Genomic DNA, 19,497 nt, shown 5'->3' with positions numbered 1-19,497 from the left:
GATTTTGAGTTGGATATGGGCCTCCTGTTTGTGGAGTCATCTCTTCCAGAGTCTTCCAGGGCTGTCCGGATAACATCTCTGAGGGTCTCTTGAGGCCACTGAAGCCACAGGCTTAGAAGTTTCTTTTGGGCTTCTCCAACTGGCAGTTCTTCCCCCACTCTACCCCCCACTTCAGCCTGCCAGGCAGACCCCTGCCTGGGCCTCCTGGCACAAGAGATAAAATGAAAAAGAGTAACTCCCAGCAGCCGGTTCAAGAGATACCAGCAGGGAGGGAGTAGGAAAGAAGAAACATGTGGGGGAGCTCACAGGAGGAGCAGAAGCAAACTCCACTATTTACAGATTCTTAACTCAAGAAAAGTGCCTCCATCATTTTCTGCCTGGAGGACAGATTCAGAGAGAGAGCCCAGAGGACAGTTCAAGACAGGCATTTCCCGTGATCAAGTGGATAAGAGCAGCCTGCAGCCATGGGACAGGGTGAGCCAAGCCAGCACACCACAGGGCTTACCGGACTGTCAGTAGCTCCTCCATCATTACGTGTTTTCATTAAAAGTAGCAGGATGACGGTGGAGGTGATGGTGGTGTTTCTACAGTGTGTGAGGGTGTGGTAAATGGGTGCTGGTGATGGTGGTGTGACTATGGTGGGGGATGGTAGTGGGTGTTGATAGTGGTGAAGGTGATGGTGGTAGGGCTATGATGGGAGGATAGTAAATGGGTGCTGCCGATGACAGAGGGGCTATGGTGTATGGGGTTGGTAGTAAGTGCTGGTGGTAGTGGAGGTTGTGTGACTCTGGCGGGGAGGGTAGTAGTAGGTTCTGGTGGTGGTGGAGGTGATGTGGGGCTATGGTGGGGAGGGGTAGTGGGTGATGTAGTGGTGGTACTGGTGGTGGAGCTATGGAGTGGCAACAGAGTAGGTGGTCATAGTTGTGGTGATGGTGGTAAGATGGTGATGGTGGTTAACATGGATTTATATTCTGATCCCAGGATCATCATAACATGACTGTTCTCACTGGGTTGTGATGCATATGGGGGATGACCCTGAGAAATCATGAGGTGATCCCTCAAGGCTGAACAGGAGAGAAGGGGAGGTAGGAGTCAGGGAACCCAACCAAAAAGGGCAGAGACAGACAGAAAGCAAGAAAATAGGCAGAACCAGAGGATGCAGAAACCTCAGGGGCCTCTGCGTGGGTCTGTTAGAACATTTATAAGTCTCATTGTAAATTCTCATTGTAAAGTGAGAATTGCCTGATAGACGATCATAATAGTCTCAGCCCCCCTCCTTGTAGGGTTTTTCTGGGCTGCATGGTGCCATGGGTTTGGTGAGCCTTTAGGTGAAAGAGCTATGTATGATCTCAAGTGAGTTCGTTCTAAACTCTGGGCCTCACTCTTCTCATCTATAAAACAAGAGATTTGGACTTGGTGACTTCAAAACCAGCTCTAAAAAGTATGATTGTGTTCCAAGAAAAAATGAGCAAGGGTGAGCAAAATTCTGGATTTTATTCATTGTTTTTGGATTGGGACCAGAAAAGGAGGTCAACAATGAGAACAAGCATTGCTCTTATTAATAATAATAGTAACAATCTCATTTAATGGGACTCACTATGTCTCTGACACTGTGCTACTTGTATTATATACATCACTTAATTTAATCTCCACAACTCTGCAAGTAGGGATGATTCTTGTAAGAGGAAACTGAGGCTCAGAGTGGTTAAGTTACTTGCCTGTCGTGGCACAGCTAGTAAGTTGAGCTAAGGACTTGAAACCTGGTCTCTTTGACTCCAGGGTCTGCTTTTACTTATGCTGTCACAGTTACCTAGTCTCCACGATTTCTCTCTTTTCCATGGTAGCCCTGGGAATCAAGAGCTGTGACTTTCAGGCAGCAAGAAACAATGAGGAACACCATACCAAGGCCATTAGCTCCCAGCGCCTCATCGTGAGAAGAGGGCAGCCCTTCGCCATCAGCATGCAGTTCCGGGCTCCAGTCCACAAATTTCTGAAGAAGGTGGTCCTCATCGCACAAACTGGTAAGTGGGGCAGGCCTAGACCCCTTTGACAGCAGGACTGAGGGGTTCTCTCTCTAGCACTCCCTCAAAAAACCAAGGAGCAAATGGACCACACCGCACCTGGGCCTCAAGAAGTCTGCCCACCTGGCAGGGCTGTTGTGAGGAGGAAATAATGTGTACAGTAGTCCCTCTTTATCCACAGGAGAGATGTTTCAAGATCTCGAGTGGATGCCTGAAGCCACGGATAGTACCAAACCCTATATGTACTATGTTTTTTCCTGTACATACATACTTATGATAAAGTTTAATTTATAAATTAGTAAGAGATTAACAACAATTAATAATAAAATAGAACAATTATAACAATATACTGTAATAAAAGTTATGTGAATGTGGTCTCTCTCACAAAATATCTTATTGTCATTTACTCACCTTTCTCATGATGCTGTGAGATGATACAATGCCTACGTGATGAGATGAAGTGAGGTGAATGATGTAGGCATCATGACTTAGCGTTAGGCTACTACTGACTTTCTGATGATTTGTCAGGAGAAGAATCATAGAGTCATGATGATGTGGATGGTTGGATGTCAGGAGCTGACGATGTCGATGGTTGGGGATCCAACGAAGGGATGATTCATGTCCTGGATGGGACAGAGTGGGACAGGCTAGATTTCATCATGCTACTCAGAATGGTGTGCAATTTAAAACTCATGAATTGTTTATTTCTGGAATTTTCCATTTAATATTTTCAGACTGCTGTTGACTGAGGGTGACTGAATCACGGAAAGTGAAACCACGGATGTGGAGGAACCACTGGGCAATAAATAGTGTTTATTATGATTCAGAAGTTGTTCAGTAGCATTATACTAAAGGGTTCCTTTTAGTTGCAAATATAACATCAGTTTTGTAGAAAAGCCTGAATGGGAGCTAATCCAGCCTAAATATAACATTTAATTGCTACTCTTTATTGAATCTGTACTACATGTCAGATATCGGGCCAAGTGCTTACATGCAATATCTCATTAAGACCTCACATCAGCCCTACGAAGCAGGTATTATTACTACGCCCATTTTATAGACTATGATCCTTTTCTAGACGTAGGTCCATGGGTCTAAGAGCCTGTGCTCTCTCATCACTCTTTAATGTCTCCCACTACTGGATGGGCTGCTTTCATTCTCCTCCAAAACCAATTTTTACCTTCCCCAACTTTGTGATACTTGACTTTATTACTCTGAGTTGTGACCAAGAGGTCCAAATGACCAATTCATTTCTGTGTGACTGCAGGAGAGCAGCCTTCTAAGGCCAAGGGGACCCAAGCCACACTCCCGATTTCCAGGCCGGGGGACCCGAAGGGGTGGAATGCAGAGGTGGAGAAGAGAGATGCCCAGTCCTGGATCATCTCTGTGACCACGCCCGCAGACGCTGTCATTGGCCAATACTGGCTCCTGCTGCAGGTCTCAGGCAGGAAGCAACACCTCCTGGGCCAGTTCACACTGCTCTTTAACCCCTGGGCTCGAGGTGAGTTTGGACCTGGGCCAGTCTGGGCTGCAAAGGGACTCGAGGCACGGGAGCTAGGATGCAGCTCAGGCAGGAAGCATCTGGCCAGGCCCCGCAAACAGCTCCCACTAAGGGCAGCACCAGCACTCGGTTATTGCGGTGCCTCCTCAGCGGGTGAATGGCCTTTCAGACTCAGGGTCCTGTCTTGGTGTCACCCCTGGCAGAAGCAGCCTGGGGCTTCCCACTGAAAGCAAAGGCTTGTCTCACCACCAAACGCTGGCACTGGCTCAGGCTATTTGGTCCCAGGAGTTGAACTTACCAAGAGGACCCTAGGAGAGTTACTCTTTGTTGCAACAGTACAGGGACTGAGGACTGGAAAGTGCTTTCAGGAATGGAGGGGACCTGAGGGACAGGCTTCTCTGTTTCCTCCGTGTGCTCCCGCAGTCTATCTCCAGGGTGAATCTAGGTTTTGTGGGACCTGAGGTTTATGTACTTTGGAAAACCCTCTTTAAGAAAAAGAATACATAATTTTGAATTGCTAAGGTCACTCCCAGGGCCTAAAGGGGTCTATGCTAGTGAGGGGCCCAAAGCTTCAGCTTCATCAGCTTCACAGTAAATCTGCCCCGTTTCGCTATCTCTTCTCTTCATTTGCTTGTTCTGTTCTTACTACAGACCGCTGGGTCCTCTCCACATTAGCCCATCTAGATCTCTGACTGAAGCCACAAATTAAACAGCCAGCCTCCTGTAGCTCAGTGGCCTATGGGTGGGCTTTCTTGGGGTCAGGTGATCTCCTGCACTCAACCCCACCTCTGGCAAAGCTCAGCCCAGGCTGTTGGGGCTATTTCATCTGGAAAAGGCCATGAGACACGGTTGATGTGCCCCAAATAGGAGCCAACAGGGCATCTCTTCTTCCTTCCCATTCTGAAGATTGAGTCTGTCTTTCCCTTTTAAATCTGCCACCACCCACCTTATTCCTTTGGGCTCCCTGAAGGGTTGTTTGGGGGAGTGGAAAACATTTTCTTCCGGCTTTCCTGTCCTTGCTACTCCAGACAACCAGCACATAGCCTTTTGCTTTCAAGAGTTTCACTGCCAGCCTGAAGGGGCCTCGTTACAAGGCAGGGCTGGGAAATGAGAGGCAACATGCGGAAGGAGAAGAAATCTTCCCAGGTTCCTGTGGCCCCTGTCCCTGGACCCCAGTTCCTGACTCCCTTTCTATGTGGCACCCAAATCCCAGTGGGCTCCCTCTCTCCACTTCTCTTGCCCAGAATGGGGTTCTCCAATCCCCCCTCCTTCAGATGGCCCTACCTGTCTTCAGTTCAGGCCCTTCTTTCCTACCTCCAAGGGGGTGGGCAGATGGAACAATAGATTGGAACTAGTGTCCCTTCAGGTGTCCCTGCCCCATGCAAGTGAGTGTGGATTCAGGGTCCCTTCACTTGGGGGAGGCCCTATGACTCTCTGCATACAGACAAAAAGACCCTCAAGCCATTTCCCTCCAAAGCTGAGGCTTTAGCACACCCGCCTCCTCGCTGACTCTGAGCCCACATCCAGAGCTGGGCCCTGGCAGCAGAGCAAACACACAGCAAAGATAGTCCTGGGACAGTGCTCAGTTCAGAGGGAACCCACAGTCTTGATTCCATGCCAGGAGTCCTGCTTCTGTGCTTGGCTTGTAGGGACCTGCCTGGGGAAGACCTCTCTGTGTGAGTATATGTGGAGTGTCTTTCTGGGCAGGAGTGAGTTATTGGCTCTGCTCCTCTGAAAGGTGATTGAGAGATTTTCAGAGATTATCTGGGATGTAGTCCCATCTTAGCATACGGGGACATGGGGCTCTCCTGGATTCAAAAGGAAATTTTACATCCTATAATGAAAGTCAGAGTCCTATTCATAAGCCAGGAACTTTATAAAAAGGGGCTGAACCCAGGCGGAGAAGAGGAGGGGGGTGCTACCTGTGCTCCGATAAAGTGCTTCCCAGAGCCCTGCAGAGCCTGGGGCCAAACACCTCAATTTGAAGTGATTTCCAAAGACGTGATGTCCAGCTGATTTCATAGAGAGTACTCAGGATGGAGGGGCAGGAGTCGAGGGCTCCTTGGGCACATAATTCTGTGATTTTAGGCCCCAGGTTTTTCAGAGCTTCCTGATTTCTAATGCCCTATCCTTCTATTGCTTTGAGTACCCTCACCCCAGCTGGATGCCTGGAGGGATGCCTTGGAGATCCTTTTCTCTTTTCAGTCCCCAGGAACCAGTCTAGCCACCCCTCACTCCACCCCCAGCACCAGGTGTGGAGAGAGACACTTGGCAAGCAGAGCAGGTCCCCCTGCTGCTCCCAGCTCCCTAGAGTGGGTGACAGCCTCCTTAAAGCCCCCATTCTCCTCATGAACCCCAGCCCGACCCTTGGATGAGGACAGCAGGAGAGGCTGTGAGTCCTAGGCCCTCCTGGACTCTCCCCAGGGTGGAAGCCAATGCTCTGGCTCCCACTTCACCCAGCCCCACTGCTCCCTCTGGCCCTGTCTTGCCAAATGCTCTTCTTCCCTTCTGCTGACCCTTGTGAACCTATGTTTGATGAAATACGTTTTTTTTTTTTTTTAAGGTGAACTTGTGGGAGATACATAACAGGCCCCCTGGGAAGCTCCCTGGGCTACTGCCAAATTCTCTTGGGCTGATTGAACTCTGGCTGCACATGTCATTGGGAACCAGTAGGCTTTTCAACATTGGCTTGTTCCTATCTGCCTGGCTGGCCATGAAGGCCACACCTTGGCTGACCCAGGAACTCAGACCCCTCTCCCTGCTCTCCACCACAGAGGAGGCCATGTCCCAGTGGGGACAGTGAAAAGAGGGAGTTCCTCCTCAGTCCTCATCAGGCCCAGGGCTGAAGGGAAGGCCTGCAGCCGAACTTGACCTGGGCAGGGAGAGCAGAGGCCTGGATGTGGGGGCAGGCCTAGCACCCCACAGGCCCTCATCCCTGCCTGCTTCTTACCAGAGGATGCTGTGTTCCTGGAGAATGAAGCTGAACGCGAGGAGTACTTGTTGAACCAGAATGGCCTCATCTACCTGGGCACGGCTGACTGCATCCAGGAAGAGTCCTGGGACTTTGGCCAGGTACGGGGGCCTCCAGGGAAGGAGAGGGGACGGTGATTGCCCCTTCAGTGTTCAGGCTAGACAGAGCTGGCAGGTCCAAAAGCCCCTGGCCATGAGGCCATTTCTTTAGGCCGTTTCAGCCATGTGGTGCCACTCTTTCCTCAGGGCCACATCAGACCATCCTCCACAGCTTCCAGAGTTATCTTCTTAAAGACCATGCAAATCAAACCTCTGTTAAATCCCCACTCTACAAGACAAAGACCAAGTCCGTTGGCTTGACACACAAGGCCCTTCACAGCCAGGCCACTGCTTTCCTTTCCCCAAGAGCCACCCACGCTCCCGCTCCTCAACATCCCCTGAACATACAGGCTGACTGTTCCCTCTGCTTGGAATAGCTTCCCTTCTTTATCCCCTGGAAAACTCCTACCCATGTTTTAAGACCCTCTGAAAGCCCTCCTCAGCCCCCAAAGGCAGAGTGAATCCCTCCACTGTGCTCTCTGCTCTGGGTTGGCGTCTCTCCCGGGGCCCTGGCCACGTTGCTGAGATCTGTAGTCTAAGTGGCTATGTGTCCCTCTCCACTCCTAACCGCGGCTCCTCAAGAGCAGGAGCTGCCTTGGTGTCCTCCACATACAGTTCAGTGCTGACAGGAGCAGTAGGTGTGTACTAAATGGAAAACGATGGAAATGAAAGGAAACAGCACAGCCCTAGTCCTCTAGAGCTCACACTCTATCAGGCAAGTTAGACAACAGAACAGGCAAAGGACTGTGCCCAGGCACAGGGACCAGGAGGTGCAGGGGGACAACGAACGAGGCATGGGAGGAAGGAGTGGAGTCTGGGAGAAAGATGAGCTGACACAGGCTGTCTTGTGGGATGGAGACCCTTCACCATGGCCCTGTGTGGTCCCCACAGTTCGAGGGGGATATCTTCGACCTCAGCCTGGCCTTACTGAGCGAGGACAAGCAGGTGGAGCAGTGGGGCAACCCTGTGCGTGTGGCCTGCATTTTGGGCGCCTTGGTGAGTGAAAGGCGGGGGAAGGGGAGGCCAGAGTGGGAGGAGATGAGCCGGGAGCCCTCTGACAGAGCTGCCCACCTCTATGGCCCTGGAAATCTTCAAATCACCAATGGTCCCCTCCTCCCAGGGTGTGGGAGACAGTTCCTGGAGAAGGGTCTGAGTGAGGAGTGGAGGACAATAGCATCCACAGCGGGAGGGAAAAGCAAAGGCCGGTATCATCTCTCAGGACACAAGCCAGCCAAGGACTAAAACTGGCCTGGATTTCCTCAGAGCACTCCTCCCTCCCCTGCCTCCTCCCTACCCCCTACCCCCAGCCCAACCTGGAAGCTTAAGTCCCTGGGAGGGAGAGGGAGGATCCATCTTACCCAGTGTTTGCTGCTAAGGTGGTCAAAGGGGTTTGGTTTTATTTCTAAATTATTCCTAAGAATATGGAGACCATGCAGGTAGCTTGGTGCTTTCCTGTCGTCCCTAAAATGTGTTCCCCATTTCCTTTGTGCCTCTGCACTCCCCTCTGGAGAGGTGGTGAGGGACGAGGCCAGCCTGTGAGGAAGAGGAAGTTTGGGATAAGTGGGCCTCAAGGCCCCAGGTGCAAACACTCTCAAAGGAAGCAGGGCCAGGCAAGCAAAGGAGCAGTGAAACCAGCCCCCAGTGAGGGGCAGCTCGCATGCACTCTTGTGGCTCCAACTTTCTTTGCCAGTGGGTCCAAAACTCCTGGCTTCTGAAGGACTTGTTAAAAAGGAGGATTCCCGAGCCCCACCCCTAGAGGCTATAACCCAGTGGGCAAGAGTGGAGCCCAGGAACATGCAGGTTTAACAAGTTCCAGGTGATTCTGATGCAGGTGATCTGTTCACCACACTTGGAGAACTGCAGTGAGCCCTCCTTACTCACCCCCGGAAGCTGTTCTGTCCTGGCACTCACATAACATCCACACATTTCCCCAAACAGCTGCATGCTCATAAGGAGAAGAGTGTCCTGCCCATCCCGCAAACCAAAGACGCCCAGGAAGAGGCCTTGCTGAACAAGCGCCGGGGCAGCGTGCCTATCCTGCGGCAGTGGCTCACAGGCCAAGGGCGACCTGTGTATAGTGGTCAGGCCTGGGTGTTGGCTGCTGTTGCTTGCACAGGTACACACCAGCTTGCCTGCTGTACCCACAGGTCACCTTGGCCACTATACAGTGTCTGCCCTGCCTCTTGGGTTGCCCCATGGCCCCCCATGTGGTAGGGACATCTCCAAAAGCAGGCATACCTCCCCCTCCCCCCCCTCCACCACACATCACCGTCTGCTCCTTTTTCCCTCAGCAAAGTTGGGCCCATATGGCAAACTCTGCTCCCAAACTCACTTTCTCCCCAAAACTCCCCCCACTCCTGCCCCAATAGACCAAGCCCCCAGTGCTCTGTTGTATATTCTGTAAGCCTCCCCCTGCTGTATACCCTGCCTGCTGTGTAACTTGTTCGTACCTCATTTCTTGGCCTGTATACGACCTGTGCCTGGGTGTCAGTTCTCACTTCCTGGTGCCCATGCCCCTCCTCTTTCCACAGTGTCACTGGGCATTTAAGACAGTGCCTGCCCAGAGGAGACACTGAAAATGCTAGCTGTATCCCCCCCACCTCAGGCCTCTCTGTTGCCCTCTGACTCTCTGCCCCCTTCCACACAGTGCTGCGATGCCTGGGAATCCCTGCCCGCGTTGTTACAACTTTCAACTCAGCCCAGGGCACCGGCGGGGGCCTGCTTGTAGACGAGTACTACAATGAGGAGGGGTTTCAGAACCGAGAAGGCCAGAGAGGCAGAATCTGGTAAGAAGCCCAAGGGGGATGAGGCCTTGGACCTGGAAGGGCTCCAAATAGGCATGGTATAACCCCATGGGAACCCCCACTGCCTTCAAGACTCTTGAAGGCCGGACACTGATGGTCAGTCGTAGCATGCATGCCCCTTCCTAGAAGTGTTGTAGTTACTTTTACACAGTGTCCTCCCATCCCCATGGCAACAACAACTCTGCCATTTCTAGAACCTCCTCAGGACTCCTTTTTTTCCCACTTGAATTATTCCCTTTGCTACTTTCAGGATCTTCCAGACTTCCACAGAGTGCTGGATGACCCGGCCTGCTTTGGACCGGGGTTATGGTGGATGGCAGATTCTGTATCCAAGAGCTCCTAATGGAGGCAGAGGCAGAGGTAAAGCCTGGGGGTGGGCCTGGGCTGCACAGAGCTGCACGAGGTGAAGGAGTCCCTCGGAGTGGAAACAGGAGCAGCAGGTGGTGCAAAGGGCGTCTGCATCCCCTAAAACAGGAGAAGCGGAAGGAATGATAGTGGCCAGCAGAATGCTGACCTGATGCCAGCAGGCTCAAGGGAACAAAGGTGTCAGCCATCTTGGCCACAAGGCTGTGGGGAGACTAGCCCCACCTCAGAGCAACAGGCGAGAGGGCTGAGTCTCCATGAAGGGCAGAGGGTCTTAAGATAGCTGGCGGATGTGCCAGGTCCAGGGCCTTGCGGGATGGGACTCCTCAGATTCTGGATATGGATGAAGAAGGTATCAGGATAGGCTCAAGCTCAGAGAAGGAATCTTCAGGAGCCATAAAACGATGGCTCTTCCATTCCCAGAAATAGTTACAGAGCATGGCTCATAATCAGTGCTCACTAAAGGTGACCTATTCCTTTCATATCCTAGTCAAGTTGTGTACTACGTGCCTCTGGGGTTCTACCTGTCCACTTTCTGAGAGGGCTCCTGCCACAGGCCATGACCAAAAAGTATTGTCATTAAATAGTTGTGAGTTTCACCTCTGCAATGCCCTCTCAGAAACTGCCTAGTGCCCACCTCTGACCTTGATCCCAGGGGAGGGAACATAAGGTACAGAATGGGGACTGAGGTTATGCAGGTCTCACCCAGGCAGAGGTCTTGGTGTGGCTCCTCTTGCTCACTGACCTTTCTCTCCCTCAGTCCTGGAGGCCTGTGATCTGGTCCCAGTCAGAGCGGTCAAGGAGGGGAAACTGGAGCTGACCCCTGCAGTATCAGACCTTTTTGCCATGGTAAATGCCTCGTGTGTGGTCTGGAAGTGCCGTGAGGAAGGCACACCGGAGCTGACCAACTTCAACACTAAGTATGTTGGGAACAACATCAGCACCAAGGGTGTGGGCGTTGACCGCTGTGAGGACATCACTCAGAACTACAAGTATCCTGAAGGTACTGTGTGGGGGAGGGGCCCAAGCTTCTCAGAACCTGAAACAGAGGTTTCAAGAGAGGAAGGGATGTGCCAGACAGATGCAGGCCACAGATAGCTGCAGTCCTTTCCCAATCATATAAAACAGGATTTCTCAACCTCGTTTGACACTATTGACATTTTGGGCCATATCTCTTTGTTGTGGGGGGCTGTGCATCATAAGACATGTAGCAGCATTCCTGGCCTTTTTTCACCAGATGCCAGCACCAGCCCCCACTACAATCACCACCAGTTGTGACAACTAAAAATGTCTCCAGACATTTCCAAATGTCCCCTGGGAGGCAAAATTGCCCCCAGTTGAGAACCACTGCTATAAAACAACACACTTAATACCAAACCCAGCTGTCAGATGTTCTCCTCTCCTCCTCTTGTCCAACGCCCCCCCAACGCCTTCCTCCCTCCATATTAGTTAATGGCACCACCGTCCACCTATTTGTCCAAACAAGAAGGATTGCACTCGCCTTGAGTCTTCCCGCATCACCACCCCACATTACTCTTACATCCATCTCCTCACCTCCTTCCCCATTGCCTACAGGTAATCCAGGGCCTCATCATCTCTTGTCTGCAGTATTGCAACAGCCTCCTAACTGGACCCTCTGTCTCCATTCTCTTCATCATTATTCCCTTTCCAACTTTCAGTTTCCAGAATAAGCTTTCAAAGACACAAATGTAATTATGTTACTCTCCTGCTCCAGAATATTCCATGGCCCCCATTGCCCTTGGAATAAATCCAAACTTCTTCACTTGGGAAGATTCAAATCCCTGCAAAACTGTCCTCAGTGTGACTTATCCAAAAGCTTGCTCTCCTACTGTTTAAGGGGCAAATTCATAGCACTTGAAGAAGAACTTGGTCCTTGAGTGACTTGGAAGAGACATGCTGTATCTATTGTGGATCTGCCTAACACAGACCTTTTTTTAGCTAAATATGGCCTTAGAGGTGTGCAAAGCTCTTGTGACTTTGGCATTTGAGCAGCAGTGAGTAGATGAATTTTAATCCTGGGCTTTTATTAGAAGAGTCTATACCTGCTGGATAAGAGGCCTGTTTGATTTCTTCCATTCTTCAGGGTCTCTTCAAGAAAAAGAGGTGCTGGAGAGAGTCCACAAAGAGAGAATGAAACGTGAGAAAGACAATGGCATCCGTCCTCCCAGTCTCGAGTCTGCCGAGCCTTTGTACCTGTTCTTGGAAGCGCCCAGCTCCCTACCCCTGGGAGGGGATGCCCAGTTCTCTGTTACCCTGCATAACCTCAGTGACCAGGAGAAGAATGTGCAGCTGTCCCTTGGGGTGCAGGCGGTGTACTACAACGGCATCCTTGTTGCCGAGCTCTGGAGGGAGAAGCAGCTCCTTACGCTCACTGCCAACCTGGGTAACTGTCGATGGCCCCGCCAGACACCCCACACACCCAACTCCCACTCTGGGCAGGCAGCAACCATATTCACTCCTTGAAGGTCTGAAGGGATGGCTTCTAGCCTCTGGTGCTCTCTCTCTTTCTCTCAGTCATTCAACACATATTTATTGAGCTTCACTCACAAAAAAACCCCACAATTCCAATTGCAGTCAGATAAGTAAACAGACCATGGTAGCAGCGTAAGAAGTGTTTAATAAGGTAAACAGAGTACAATGACAGGTGAGCACTCACCCAGGCTGGAGCAGGCTGCCCCCAAGTAAATCAGACCGTACTGGGTCTTAAGGGACAAGTAGGGTAGTGATGGACAGAAAAGTGAATCACGGGCATTCCAGGCAGAAGGAACAACATGTGCACAGGTTCCTCCTCTTCCCCGAGATTCTTATTTAATTGGTTTAGGATGGGATCCAGGCACCGGTATTTTTTTAAAGCTTCATATGTTATTCTAGGCTTGAAATTCCCTGGACTAGAGCAGTTGTTCTCAAATTTTGCTGCACATCAAAATCACCTGCGGAAGTTTGATGCTTAGCCTGCACCCCAGACCAATTAAATCAGAAACTCCATGGTTGGACCCAAACATCAAAAAATTTGTAAATTCCTTGGGTAATTCTAGTGGGCAGGCAAGAAAGAAGCAGTGGAATAGAGCTTGTCTACATTACTGCATCAGCCTCCTAACTGGACCCCTGCCTCCATTCTCTCCATCGTGTTCTCTTTCCAGGAGTAGGAGGGGTGGAGTGGGGGAGTAGTGTGAGGGCTGGCCTGGGCCAGACCATCAAGGGGCTTGTAGGTCATGCTAAGGAGTTTGAGCTTTATTCTCTGGGCAATGTGGAGCTGGTGAAATGTTTTAACCAGGGGAGTCAATGTGACCAGAAATTCATTTTAAAAAAAGAACTTCTGGTGGAACGGAATGGAAGGGGTCATATTAGAGTAGTGCTTCTCAACCTTGGCTGCACGTTGAATCACCTGGAGAACTTTAAAAATACTGATGCCCGGGTCTCACTGCCAGATTCTGATATAATTGATTTGGGACATGGCCTGGCATTTGGATTATTTCATAAAGCTCCCCATATAATTCTAATGTGCAGCCAAGTTTGAGAATCACTGGATTAGAGGTTGCAAGGTTCTGTAATAATAAGTCAAGAAATGAAGGACAAACTAAACTAGCAGCACTTTGAATGAAGACATATTAAGGAGGTAGGATAGGCTAGACTTGTGAGTATGTATATGTGTGGTGCGGGGAGGAGGGGTTGGGGGCTGCTTCCAGTTTTGGTGAGCCTCTAGACTAGGGAAAATGGCGAAGAGCAGGTTTGGGGAGAAAGATTATGAGTTGTGTTTGTGACACGTTAGGTTTGAAAGCCCATGAGACATCCAAGCAGAGATGCCAGTAAGCAGCTGGAAACCTAAACCTAGTATTCAAGATAAAGGCTAGCCTGGAGACCAGATGTGGGAATCCCAGCACAGAGTGGGCAGCCAAAGGTCAGAGCATTGACGAGCTCACAGGGATGGGGGAAGGACTGTGAGAAGACAGAGGGTGAGGAGGGAACCCAGGGCAGCACCAGCATGTAGGAGGCAGTAAGGGAGAGAGTGGAAAGTAAGGGAGAAGGCAGAGAGAGGAAGGGGGCATCCAGTAAGGTCAACAGAGAGGCCATGAGATATCAAGGCTGGAAAGCACCCATTTGACAATGTGGTCTTACTGAGAAGCACTGGAGAATGCCAGCTTCCTGGGAGTTAAATGGATTGAGAGCTGAGGAGGTGAGACAAGGTGTGCAGTCTTGCATGGAAGAATGGATGGAAAAAGAAGAGAGGCTGGTTGGTAGTCAGCCAGGGACACTGGGTAGAGGGAGGGTGTTTGTTTTCTTTTAAGATGAGAGAGAGTGGACTCTGCTTACATGCAGAGGAAAATACAGGCGGTCCCCGACTTACAATGGTTCGACTTAACGATTTTCCACTTTTACAATGGTACAGTGCAAAAGTAATATGCGTTCAGTAGAAACCGCACTTCGAATTTTGATTTTTCTTGGGCTAGTGACATGCATTTTGATCCTCTCTCATGATGCTGGGCAGCAGCAGTGAGCTGCAGCTCCCATTCAGCCATGCAATCACAAGGGTAAATAACCAATACACTTATAACCATTCTGTCCCCATAAAACCATTGTTTTTCACTTTCAGTACAGTATTCAATAAATTACATGAGATATTCAACACTTTATTATAAAACAGGGTGTGTGTTAGATGACCTTGCCCAACTGTAGGCTAACGTAAGTGTTCTGAGCACATTTAAGGTAGGCTAGGCTAAGCTATGATGTTCGGTAGGTTAGGTGTATTTTTTTTTTTTTGAGGAACATCAGCCCTGAGCTAACATCCATGCTAATCCTCCTCTTTTTGCTGAGGAAGACCGGCTCTGAGCTAACATCTATTGCCAATCCTCCTCCTTTTTTTCCCCCAAAGCCCCAGTAGATAGTTGTATGTCATAGTTGCACATTCTTCTAGTTGCTGTATGTGGGACGCGGCCTCAGCATGGCCAGAGAAGCAGTGCGTCGGTGCGCGCCCGGGATCCGAACCCGGGCCAACAGTAGCGGAGCGCGCGCACTTAACCGCTAAGCCACGGGGCCAGCCCTGGTTAGGTGTATTAAAGGCATTTCAACTTACAATATTTTCAACTTACAATGGATTTATCAGCATGTAACCCCATCATAAGTAGAGGAGGATCTGTAATCAGCAGAGAGGGAAAGACTGAAGCTTCAGGAGAGATGGGTTATAACCGACGGTGCAATCCTTGAGGAAATGAGAGGCAACTAGAATAATTATAGCTCACATTTATTAAGCACTTATTTTTGGCAAAAATGGAGTTGTGTTCTATACGCATTATCTCATTTATCCTCACAACAGCCTTATGAGGAAGAAACCATTATTATCCTCACTTTACAGATGAGAAGACCAAGACACAGAGAGGTTAAATGATTTGTCCAAAGTTACACAGCTAGGCAGTGGTGGGGTCAGGATGGGGCACAGATTTTAAAAGCAGAGGACTCGACTGGGGCAGGAGGTACACTTCATCCTCCTGGTTGGGGGGAGGGGCAGTGACAGCAGGGGTAGATGTCTACATCTATAGGTTAGGAATGGGAACATGCTTGAGAGGATTCCTCAAGGATGAAGGATGGCTTCATTTTCTCTGCAAAAGGCAAAGAGAAGCACAGAATGGGAGGGAAACTAAGTAAGCATATATTCAGCAATGACTGTGTGGCTGGGTCTGAGATAAGCACTTCATTTGCAGTTATCTCATTTAACAACACAAGCCATCCCACCAGGTAGGTGTTATTATTAGACTAGGAAACTGAGGCCAAAAGAGCTTAACTTGTTCTGGTTCACAAGGACCTATCCACAACCCCATTGAGGTGGTCTGCCAAGAGTGTTAGTGGAGGCGGTGATGGTGGTGTGGGGTGGGTTCTTAAGTGAGTTCAAATTTGAAATTGCTGTGAGGAATGAAGCATCTCTCTGGCTTCAATGAGATCCTGACTCCTTTGCATTGTGTGTGTAACTATTGCTTGTTTCCAGAGCATACACACTCACCCTTTTGCACTGACTCCACCTGTCATGTATTTCAGTTCAGAAAATCACCAACAGCCTGTCCTTTTCCTGCTTTGAGCGAAGCCCACCGGAGAACAGCTTTCTCAGACTCACTGCCATGGCAACATACTCTGAGTCCAGCCTTAGCTGCTTTGCTCAGGAAGACATTGCCATTTGGAGACCACGCCTTGCCATCGAGGTAGGCACCAGTCCTTTCCTGAACTGCTCTTGCTTGCTACTACTGAGGTCCCCATTTCAGAAGGAATCAGAGCCTCTCAAGCTTCAGAGCAGATGACCGTGCTGGAGGATTACCAGAAAATGCTAGGTTAAGAGCTCCTTCTCTTGCAAGAGATGGTTTCTTACATATACTATTAAGGTTTAAATCTTCCAACTTCTTTAGTTGGTTAAGCAAAGCTTTCTAAAATCAGGACCTTCCCAGTTGCTGCCTCCATACTTACAGAGATAAATAGCCTTTGTTTATTTAGCACTTTATACATATGCCAACATATTTTCCCCTTATTTCTTTCTTTAAATACAAAAGCCCTGTGAGGCAGAATTTTTTCCATTATTCAGATGAAGGAACAGTCCTAGAAAGCAACATGCCCAAGATCATAAAAATGGGATGTTTTAGAGGCTTATGGCTCTTGGTCCAGTCCTCTTTCCACGTGTCTACCCTGGCCAAAATAAATGCAATCTGGTCCTTGCCCTCAAGGAGGTTATAGTTGGGTAAAGGAAACACAACATTTGGTCTTCTATGTAAGCGCTTTAATAGAGGTACAAAGTCACTATGGGATAAGTGAAGTAAAGAGGATTCATTCCAGCTGTGGGTTTAAGGAAGACTTCATGGAGGAGATGGCATTTATGCTGGGCCTTGAAAGAGGGGTAGGTTTTCAGTGCAGAGCTGGGGGGAGGCCATTGTGGGCAGCAGACTGAGCAAAGAGGCTGAAAGGAAAGGAGCCCGAGGGGTACGCAGGGGATGGGAAAGTGCCCGACATGGCTGGGATGTCTTTTGGTCAAGGGAAGAACAGATGAGGTTGGAGAAGCAGTGGGGTCAGACCATGAAGGGCTCTGAATGCCAAATGAAGCTGAAACCTTCCAAGATTTCTAAGTGGAGGAGAGGCACCATCAGAGATGGTCAGTGATGGATCAAGGGTGACAGTAAATGCAGAAAAACCAGGTAGAGGGGTAAAGAAGTCAGCTGTGGAGTTTGGGTGAGGATGGCAGACATAGGAGAGTAACTGAGGCTACAAGGAGGGTGCCCAGGGCGGGAAGCAGTGAGTGCAGCTCTCGCTCTTGGTATCTGCTCCACGTTTTGCCTCTTCCCACAGATGCCAAAGATAGCAGAGCAATACCAACCTCTTACGGCCTTGGTCAGTATCCATAACTCCCTACATGATCCCATGAAGGACTGTGTGATCTCCATCTTTGGAAGGGGGCTCATTCACAGAGAGAGGAGCTACAGGTAAGAGACTGCAAGCTTCTCATTGCACTGAAACATCTCAACTGCTCAGAAAGGCAAGGACCAAGATTAATGACTGTCTTTTTGCCGTGTCCATAGAGACAGAGCAAATAACCTCCAAAGTTGAACTAAAGGATTAGGGCCTCTCTCACCCGGGGGCCACCATGTCTACAGGGCTATGGGAGAAAGGGAGGCTGTGTACCCCTTGAGCACCCACCTGACCCTGGTTGCTGCCCTGGTCATGCAGGAAGATCTTGGGTGTTGCTGGTGATTGCAGACAAGGGGGCTATGGCTTGGTACTGGAGAATATCACAGGGAGGGCAGACTGCCTTCCGGTGCAGCCAGAGAGCTGCATTGTACTAATGACAACTACGATACAGAATTTTGTTTATTTAAACATTCCCTTTTATTCCTCTTCCCTACTCCCATTCCCACCACCACCCTTCATATCCTTTTGTTAATATGTGTATCCTATCATTACTATGTGTAAAATGTGTACTGTTGCTTCACAAGCTGTATTTTTAACTTACATAAATGATGTTATATTTAATTCTTTTTCTTACTTTTCACTCAGAACTGTTTTTAAGGTCCATCCACATATGTCAAGTCCATTGTTTCTGCTACATGATACGCCACTGTGCACATCCTCCATTTCTTACCACTCTACTCCAAAGTGATGGGCACCCACAGTGCCTCCAACTTTCAGACACCACAAACACTGTTACACATCCTCGCACATGTCCTTTATATACTTGTTTGAAACTTTGATGGGGGAGGGGAGATATATATGTCCAGGAATGGAATTGCTGAGTCACAGGATATGACCTGGTTTGACCAGGTACTATCAGATTTGTTCGCAGAACGGCTCCAGGAGTCTGCACTCCCTTCAGCAGTACATGACAGTTTCTATACTCCTTCTGTTCCTCCACTCTTGGCAATACCCAGCTCTCTTTTTTCCAAACAAAATAAGGTAATATCTCATTATTGTTTTAATTTGCAACTCTTTGTATGTTTATTAGCCTTTTCCACTTCCTCCTCTGTGAAGTTTGTTCTTATCTTTGTCCCTTTTCTTTTGGTGTTCCTGCCTTTTTTCCTTGTTGCTTTGTAGGAGTTCCCTGTATAGTCTAGGTATTAGTCCCTTGTTGGTTTTAGATGTTGCAAGTATCTTCTTTCATTATCTCTCCTTCTCTCATGTCCACTGCATCCTTCGTTGAATACAGAGTATACAGTTTAGAGTTCATGATGCCTACTCCTACCATCCCTGAGGGCCCTGACAGGTAGTCTGGTTACTGAGCCACTGCCTCAGACTCATGAAACTCAAAGAGTCACTCTTGCCAATAAGTTGAGAGGAAGGACTGCGAACATTTAACCAAACTTTTGTGGTCTCCCAGATCAATTATGGGGCAAAGCTCCTCAAAGGAAATCTGCACCATTCCCTCAGTCACCATAAGAACGTCCACAGGCAGGCCAGGGGTTGCTGATAGGGCTCCAAACACCACCAAATGACATATTGACATCTTCCCAATATGTCTGCTGTACCCACTGCACTTAGCAACGTGAGGGTTCCAAAACTATAGCTTTTCCAAACATACCCTAGTACTATTACCAAGGGTGGGACCAGACTGAAGTCACAGGTGATAAAAGAAACAATAGATGCAGCTTGGAAACCCTTAGAATAGGATATTTCTCTTTTCAACCATGCAATTGCTTACCGTAGGGTGGCTCCTGTCTTCCCTTGAAAGCCACCTCTGTTTTAACAGCAAGGTACTTAGATGTTTCTTTCTTCACAGTCCACTTCTTCAAGTAGGGAAGGATCAGAGTCACTGGGACCAGCAAAGCAATGAACCTGGGACAGAACTAGCACCTGCCTTTTCCTTTATTTCAGATTACATTCAGTGTGGCCTAGAAAAACCTTGCGCACCCAATTCCAGTTCACGCCGACGCAGGTGGGACTCCAGATGCTCACTGTGGAAATGGACTGCAATATGTTCCAGAACCTGACCAACTACAGAAGTGTCACTGTCGTAGCCCCTGAACTTCCAGCTTATACTTCCAGCTCTAGTGTCACTCTCCCCAACCACCCCTTTGAATCTACAATCTAAAACCAAACACGCTGGGAAGGGAAACTTTGCTTATCAGACAAACGAATCTCCACTGAGGTTGAGCAGAAGACTGACCAAGAACAAAACTAGATCTCCATAAATCAATTGAAAAGACATTCATTTCTGTCACCCCAGCTTAAGGGAGCCGTGAAGACTAGCTGTCTTAGA

At 49.2% G+C, this 19,497-nt stretch overlaps 1 protein-coding gene across 2 annotated transcripts; it reads left to right on the top strand.

Annotated features, from left to right (window-relative positions):
- The first annotated feature begins 464 nt into the window (after nt 1–464).
- On the top strand, nt 465–19,435 carry EPB42 (erythrocyte membrane protein band 4.2). Of its 2 annotated transcripts, XM_058541389.1 has the most exons (14): nt 465–563; nt 599; nt 1,845–2,021; nt 3,289–3,522; nt 6,476–6,594; nt 7,483–7,587; nt 8,530–8,707; nt 9,239–9,377; nt 9,646–9,749; nt 10,519–10,761; nt 11,863–12,162; nt 15,807–15,967; nt 17,097–17,230; nt 19,113–19,435. In XM_058541389.1, exons 1-14 carry the CDS (start codon nt 465–467, stop codon nt 19,327–19,329), a joined length of 2,211 nt encoding a protein of 736 aa, XP_058397372.1. In that variant the 3' UTR covers nt 19,330–19,435. The 2 variants fall into 2 exon arrangements, with proteins under 2 accessions (XP_058397372.1, XP_058397373.1); XM_058541390.1 differs by lacking the exon at nt 599 and having other exon boundaries at nt 465–474.
- Nucleotides 19,436–19,497: the final 62 nt, after the last annotated feature.

The sequence above is a fragment of the Diceros bicornis genome, chromosome 5, assembly GCF_020826845.1.
Source record: "Diceros bicornis minor isolate mBicDic1 chromosome 5, mDicBic1.mat.cur, whole genome shotgun sequence".
NCBI classification, from domain to species: Eukaryota; Metazoa; Chordata; class Mammalia; order Perissodactyla; family Rhinocerotidae; genus Diceros; species Diceros bicornis.
The sequence above is the reverse complement of the archived record's forward strand: the minus strand, read 5'-3'. Positions and strand labels throughout refer to the sequence as shown.

What these genes read in the sequence shown, in the direction of transcription:
- EPB42 (XM_058541389.1), top strand. Translation starts at nt 465, where the DNA reads ATGGGACAGGGTGAGCCAAGCCAGCACACCACAGGGCTTACCGGACTG. An exon ending in GGTCCTCATCGCACAAACTG is followed by an intron (nt 2,022 to 3,288) that starts GTAAGTGGGGCA and finishes GTGTGACTGCAG; the next exon opens with GAGAGCAGCCTTCTAAGGCC. An exon ending in GACCACGCCTTGCCATCGAG is followed by an intron (nt 15,968 to 17,096) that starts GTAGGCACCAGT and finishes CTCTTCCCACAG; the next exon opens with ATGCCAAAGATAGCAGAGCA.